Here is an 8,075-nt window from a genome sequence, read left to right as displayed (position 1 = left end):
GATTCTGCAAGCCCGTATTTGGACTCTTTCCAGACTATTAGTCTGGCTGGCATTCAAGGAACATATCTCTTTTAAAGATTTGTTTTTGGCTTTTCTGACTATATTGATAGTATCAAGTGAAGATAGACAGGAAAGAGAGAGAGAAAGGGAGAGACACACAGCAAAGGTTGTCATGAATGGGTCTCGAACACGCGACGCACTGTCAGGCCAAAGCCTATATGTGACATGCGCCTGGAACACTTGGCCAGCGGGCACCCCGATTCAACTGATCTCTTATTCTTGGACAAATGTGCCCCGTGTGCAGTCTACATAGGTCTGGCCTGTCTGGCCTACTTATACAAGCCAGTTGTGTATCCCAAGGCCTGTTCTTAACTGTATTCAAAAGCTAGGTGAAGTGCCACAAAGATTACAATTATTTTGTTACATGGTTCCTGGAGGATGGTCCTGACTTGTTCCTGGGGTAATCTGTATGACAAAGGGGTTTTGTTGATGGGCCAGGAGCAAATTGTTGATCAAATTGCCTTCAGAGATGCATTTAACACGCCTCTCTTCTTCACCTCTATGCCTGTAAACTACCACTACTTTATGAGAATTCAGTCAGTCGGTCCGGTCATTATACGTGTGGATGGTCATTTTGGGGCCCACTGCCACTTGCTGGCAGCGGAAGCCTTGCACTCTGTCTGCTAATAAATGACCATCTGAGCCTGAGGAAACATCAAGCTGCTGTCTGCTGTCTCAACTTTCTCTCAGTTTTTAGTCAAGTCTCAGTACGGACTCGGGGGTGTCCAATATTTACCACAGTACCAAAAGTAAAAGTACTCATTATTCAGAATGTCCTGTTTTACAAGTTTTCAAATGTCTAAAAATGGTTTGAAAATAGCAGATCTACAAGCTCACAATGCGTCGCATCACAATGCATTGTGAATTTATATATCTGCTATTTCCAAATGGGCGAAATGTATATATGACTGAAGTGGTTAATGTATATGCTTTGTAATAATAATCAAAATCTAGTAACTAAAGTTGTCAAATAATTATAGTGCTGTGAAAGTATACACAATACGCTGTACAATATTTAATTGCCTCTGAAATGTAGTGGAGTAGAAGTTAAAGTACAGAAAATTTGACTTGCAAGTAAAGTACTTAAGTAGTGATGACCAGACAGTGGCCTTACAATTTACAATTTAGACATTTAGCAGACACTCTTGATCCAGAGCGACTTATATTTAAGCAAAAACAAAAGCATGGCATACATCACATATATAAAAAGTAGTTATCATGAATCATGTATAAACTAAGAACGTAACAGTGGATTATCTATGTCAACTATACATACTATATTATATATTTATACAATATACATGTGTACTATAAAGTGCTATGACTACATCAAATGCAATTCTAGTGCCGTCTACGTAACGAGCTTTAAGTCTGTCTAAAACATAAAGTGCTATCTAAGGGGCTAGGCAGCCTTGTGGTTAGAGTGTCCGCCCTGAAACTGGGAGGTCGGGGGTTCGATCCCCCGCTGGGTCATACCACCCAAAACATATGTTTTAAATGCACTGGTTTGCAATTCAATTTCGTTGTCTCGTACAATGACAATAAAGATATTCTGATTCTGATTCAAAGACTGTACAAATGGGACCCAATGCCTCCAGCTTGGCACTCAGCAGGGAGGCATTGATGCTTGGCACTCAGCATCAAAGGGTTGGATTGGGGGGGTCAAATCTACTAATCAAATGACCGAGCGCGGCACGGCTGCAGCTCACCGCTCCTTGGCTGCAGCTCACCGCTCCAAGAGATGGGTCAAATGCGGAGAACAAATTTCACTGCGGTAACGTATGTGACAAATCATATGACTTTGACTTTGTAGTACTTAGGTAAATGTACTTAGTTAGTAGTTACTTTCCACCACTGGTGTACGGACATATTGATGACCCCACCTGCCCGAGGTCTAGGTTTATACTTGCTATTCTATTGATTGATCAAGCACATCTCATCGACATTGGAGAACATCACGTTTTCTATACCATACCATCTTTATTTCTATAGCACATTTAAATAACAACAAGTTGTACCAAAGTGCTTTACAATAAAATAATACAAATTACAACTTAATTTAAAAAACAAACAACATACAGTACACAGTGTCACTTTCAACATCAAAAAGCTCATGCTATGCTTGGAAAAGCCAAAGAATAAATATTTTATTCTATATCAAATATTTTATTTACTTTTGTATCTGTTATGACTCACATACCCGTGACCATAGCGCCATGGCAAGGTCACATTTTTGTTTTGTTGAGCGTTTATAAGTCGAACTCCTTATTCTCTTGCCAGGATCTGATTTTGATTCATCTCAGAAGCAACAAGCCAACAGGACAACATTTTTGAAACGGTGAGTGCATTTTCCCTAAGTCATTTAGTACATTTATCCAAGTACTGTAGTACGGCCTACTGTGCTAGAGTTAAATGTTGAGATATTTTTAGTAGATTTTCAAACATAAACATAATTGTTTTTTGTAGTATTGTTGTTATGAAATACAATGTTCTTATTATTTTATTGTACTATTATTACAGATGAAGCTGTGTTTCCTGATCTCCATCTCCATACTGGCGGTCCTGTCTTTGAGCCACTGTGCCGGTATGTACAGAGGCTTTCACAGTGGTGGAAAGTTACTTAAAGTACTTTTACTTAAAGGACAACTTTAGTTTTTTTCAACCAAGGTTCAGGTTTTAGGTTATTAGAGAAAGTAAAAGATGAGTGTTAATTTTTCTTCATTTGCTGCTTTCTTTCGTTTTAGGGATTTTAGCTGTTTTTGACAGGGGGCGGGGGCATTCGAGCATGGGGCTAAATATGTATTTCTTTACAAAATGTTATAGCAATTTATTTTTTTATTATTTACTATAGTCCTACTAGACCCCAAGAAATTACATCTGGCCACAAAAGATCACATTCAGCTTTTGAATGCCATGGTCTCAGGGCAGCCAAATGCTATACATACCCTGATGTTAAATTGCTGCCCTGAGGGCAGCATTTGAATGCTGGTCTCAGGTCAGCTTAAATGCTATACATACAACCATGTTAAATTGCTGCTCTCAGGGCAGCATTTGAATGCTGGTTTCAGGGCAGCTCAAATGCTATACAAACACCAATGTTTAATTGCTGCCCTGAGGGCAGCTTTTGAATGCTCGTCTCAGGGCAGCCAAATGCTATTAGACCAATGTTGAATTGCTGCCCTGAGGGCAGATTTTGAATGCTGGTCTCAGGGCAGCCAAATGCTATACATACAACCATGTTACATTGCTGCTCTCAGGGCAACATTTGAATGCTGGTCTCAGGGCAGCCAAATGCTATACATAAACCAATGTTGAATGCTGGTCTCAGGGCAGCCAAATGATATACATACCCTAATGTTACATTGCTGCCCTGAGGGTAGCCTCGGTACCAGGCTTTCATTTTTGTTGGTGCAAAAATTGAAAGCCTGGAGGAACGCATTGGCCGCTCTGGTCTAAAAGTGGAGTCAACCCTTCCGGGTGGGCGTCGCTCCAAATTATGTGACGTAGCGCTGCACTAGGGGGGAGAGGAGGGGCCGGGGGTGACGGACAGATCGATGAGATCCAATCAGGGCGCGCGCAAATCTGAGCCGCGACCCGCCCCTCTAGACCAGAAACCTAACACGTTAGCTCAGGCTACCCTGAGGGCAGCATGTGAATGCTGGTGTCAGGGCAGCCTAAATGACCATGTTAAATTGCTGCTCTCAGGGCAGCATTTGAATGCTGGTCTCAGGGCAGCTTGAGTTGTGCTTGTTCTGACGCGGTAAGCTTCATCAAATGTTCCTTCCATTCAGGACACTGCTTCTCCAGAGGGGACCCTGAGGCATCCCTGAATAGGTTCCTCTGGGTAAACTATTGCTGAACCAAATTTAATTAAACACTGGAGTGTGTGCAGTGTCTGGGATAAAAGTTATGGGGTGTGTGAATCACTGTTATGGGCATGGTTTGTGTTGTGTGTGACGTCAGACCATAGCTATTTAAGATGTAAAGTGTTTTGCTTCGACCAAGTAAGAAGGATATAGTCTGGCCCCTATACCTACTCCCAACCGGAAAGGGAAAAGAGAAGGGAGAAGAGGAAAGCAGGGAAGAAAAGCTCGTAGAAGGGGAGCAGATCAAAGAAGAGCACATTTATGAACCCAGGGATACGTGGAATTTATTGATAATCAGAAGATAACAGAATGGTGGAGGAGCAGCTGAAGGACGATGCTAGGAAAAAGAGCCCTATTACTACAGCAAATGTTTTCTCTCTGGTGTTCTTCTCCTGGCTGAACCCATTGTTTCGTATCGGCTACAAACGGAGGCTGGAGCAGGATGACATGTATGAGGTGCCTCCTGAAGATCGGTCTGAGATAGCGGGACGAGAGCTACAGAGGTGCTGGGATGATGAGCTGAAGAAATCTGCTGAAGAGCAGAGGCCACCTAAACTCACCAAGGCCATCATCAAGTGCTATTGGAAGCCCTATGCATTGCCAGGCATCTGTACCTTGATTGAGGAGTCTATTAAGGTAATCCAGCCAGTGCTTTTGGGGAGGATTATCCTGAATTTTACGAATTACGACCCCGAGGTCACGAGGAGCCTGTATGGATATGCTGTTGTGTTGTGGGTCTCCACCATGTTCCAATCCATGGTCAATCACCAGAAAGTCTTCCTTGTCCAGAGGGCAGGCATGAAGTTCAGAGTTGCCATGTGTCACATGATCTACAGAAAGGCCCTGTGCCTCAGCAGCGCTGCAATGGGAAAAACCACCACGGGTCAGATTGTGAACCTCCTCTCCAACGATGTTAACCGCTTTGATGAGGCAACTGTCTTTACACACTACCTGTGGGTGGGGCCTCTCCAGGCAATGGTTGTCCTAGGGCTGCTATGGTTGGAACTTGGCCCATCATGCCTGGCGGGAATGGCAGTCCTAATCACCCTAATGAACATTCAAACCATGTTTGGTAGAATCTTCTCTGTGATCAGGAGTAAAACTGCTGCCTTTACTGACAGTAGACTCCTTACAATGAACGAAGTGGTGTCTGGAATCCGGATCATCAAGATGTATGCCTGGGAGAAACAATTCTCAAGGCTGGTTTCTGAAGTCAGGAGGAAGGAGATCTCTTCGACCCTGAAGAGCTCTTTTTTGCGAGCCCTCAACATGGCCTTCTTTTTCTCGTCCGGCAAGGTCATCCTCTTCGTCACCTTCACGGTCTACGTGCTGCTGGGGAACCCCATCTCGGTCAGCCGCATCTTTGTGGCCGTGTCACTGTTCAACGTTGTGCGCCTCACTGTCTCCCTGTTCTTCCCCGCTGCCATTGAGAAGCTGTCTGAAGCCCGCGTCAGCATCCGCAGGATCAAGGAGTTCTTGATGCTGGATGAGATTAAGAATAGCAATGCTTCACCGTCACCAGAAGATAAGAAGGAGGTGTCTGTTGAAATCCAAGACCTGATCTGCTACTGGGACAAGAGTCTAGACTCTCCATCTCTTCACAACATCTCTCTCTCTGTGAAGTCAAAGGAGCTTCTTGCTGTAATTGGGCAAGTAGGGTCTGGAAAGTCCTCCCTGCTGAGCTCCATCCTAGGAGAGCTAGAGTGCGACAAAGGGACATTGAAGGTCAATGGTCAGCTGATCTATGCCTCCCAGCAGCCCTCTATTTTTCCTGGAACCATCCGCAGCAACATCCTGTTTGGCAAAGAGCTGGACCCCCAGAAATATGAGGATGTCCTCAGTGCTTGTGCACTCAAGAGGGACCTGGACCTGCTTCCAAATGGAGACCTGACACTGATTGGAGACAGAGGAGCCAATCTCAGCGGGGGACAGAAAGCTCGAGTCAACTTGGCCAGAGCTGTGTACCAGGATGCTGACATTTATCTTCTGGATGATCCTCTGAGTGCTGTGGACGCAGATGTTGGGAGACACTTGTTTGACAAATGTATCTGTGGCATTCTGAAGAACAAGGCCCGCATCTTGGTCACCCATCAGTTGCAGTATCTGAATGTGGCCAACCAGATTGTGGTTCTCAATGAGGGTCGTATGTTGGCCCAGGGCACCTATGCCGAACTACAGGATTCTGGCCAGCTCACCTACCTGCTGGAGAAGCACAGGGAAGAGGATCAACAGGCTACCCAAAAGGGCTCCCCGCGCAAGCGCACCCAGTCACAGGAATCCATACACTCCATCAGGGAGTTAGCCGAGCTACCAGCAGAGACGGTCCAAACGTTGGTGGAGGAGAATCGCTCAGAGGGTACCGTGGGGGTAGGCCTGTACATCCAGTACCTGCACGCTGGAGCCAGTATTGTGATCCTGCTACTTGTGGTACTGTTCAACATTCTGGCCCAGGCAGCATATATTGGTCAGGACTGGTGGATTGCTTACTGGGCTGAACAGTATCTCACCGGAGAGCCAGTGGACTTGGCTTATAATGTGGGGATCTATGGAGGTCTGACTGTAGCCACCGTGGTCTTTGGCCTTGTGAGAAATGTGATGTTGTATTACAGCCTGGTGAAAAGTTCCCAGGCACTCCACAACAGAATGTTCAATGCCATACTCGGTACAACCGTGCACTTCTTTGACATAAATCCAGTAGGAAGAGTTCTTAACAGGTTCTCCAAGGACATAAATCTGCTGGACACTAACTTGCCTTGGAGCATTGTGGACTTTTTTCAGCTGTTACTGCATATCTTAGGGGTGCTTTTTGTAGCAGCATTGTCCAGCCCCTGGATCCTGATTCCTGTGTTCGTCCTCTTCCTCCTCTTCTACTCCAGCCGCCGTTACTTTCTGGAGACATCCAGAGACATCAAGCGGCTTGAGTCGACCACTCGGAGTCCTATCTTCTCCCACCTGTCATCGTCTCTACAGTGTCTGATGACCATTAGAGCCTTCAGAGATGAGGAGAGGTTCCAAAAAGTGTTTGACGACCATCAGAACCTACACTCATCTGCATGGTTCCTGTTCCTGGCTATATCTCAATGGTTTGGCCTCCGGCTCGACATCTTGTGCTCCATGTTTGTTTCAATCACCGTTTTCGGTTCCCTGCTGCTCAGGCACCAGTTGGATCATAGTGCAGCGGCCCTGGCACTGACCTATTCCATCACACTTATAGGCATGTTCCAGTGGGCAGTCCGGCAGAGTGCTGAGGTGGAGAACATGATGACGTCAGTGGAGCGAGTGATGGAGTACACAAAGCTGGAGAGTGAAGGATCTTGGGAAAGCAAGGAGCCTCTTTCTCCTGAGTGGCCCAGCCAAGGTCAGGTGACCTTTGAAGGGGTCAGTTTATCCTACAGCGCTGACGGACCCCTGGTCCTGAAAAATGTGACTGCCACGTTCAACCCCAAAGAAAAGGTTGGCATCGTTGGAAGGACGGGTGCTGGGAAAAGCTCCCTGGTGTCAGTCCTCTTCCGCCTGGCAGAGCCACAGGGCGAGATCAGGATCGATGGCGTTCTCACCTCTAAGATCGGCCTCCATGATCTACGCCAGAAGATGTCCATTATTCCTCAGGATCCAGTACTGTTTAATGGGACCATGAGGAAGAACCTGGACCCTTTCGACCAGCACTCCGATGAGGATCTGTGGAACTCTCTCGAAGGGGTCCAGATGAAGGATGTGGTGAGCAAACTGCCTGGTAAGTTGGAGACTGTTCTGGCCGAGTCGGGCGCCAACTTCAGCGTCGGTCAAAGGCAGCTGGTGTGTTTGGCCAGAGCCATACTGAGGAGGAACCGGATCCTCATCATCGATGAGGCCACTGCCAATGTCGACCGCAGCACAGATGAGCTGATCCAGGAAACCATACGAGTCAACTTCAAAGAATGCACCGTGCTCACGATCGCTCACCGCCTCGACACAATCATAGGCAGCGATCGAATCCTGGTGCTTGACGCAGGACAGATAGATAAATATGATGCACCCTACCTCCTGCTCCAAGACCACGATGGCATCTTCCACAAGATGGTGCAGCAGACGGGAAAGCAGGAAGCAGCAGCCCTGCTGGAAGCAGCCAAACGGGCTTACGACAGCAGAAGCCGAGCCACACAAAGCTAA

At 46.3% G+C, this 8,075-nt stretch overlaps 1 protein-coding gene across 1 annotated transcript; it reads left to right on the top strand.

The window, feature by feature from the left end:
* Positions 1 to 4,235: 4,235 nt before the first annotated feature.
* On the top strand, positions 4,236 to 8,075 carry LOC310859866 (ATP-binding cassette sub-family C member 4-like; the record flags this gene model as incomplete). Its single annotated transcript, XM_083766633.1, has 1 exon — positions 4,236 to 8,075. One exon carries the CDS (start codon positions 4,236 to 4,238, stop codon positions 8,073 to 8,075), a length of 3,840 nt encoding a protein of 1,279 aa, XP_083622759.1.

The sequence above is a fragment of the Protomyctophum parallelum genome (assembly GCF_964188405.1).
Source record: "Protomyctophum parallelum genome assembly, chromosome: 6".
NCBI lineage: Eukaryota > Metazoa > Chordata > Actinopteri > Myctophiformes > Myctophidae > Protomyctophum > Protomyctophum parallelum.
The sequence above is the reverse complement of the archived record's forward strand: the minus strand, read 5'-3'. Positions and strand labels throughout refer to the sequence as shown.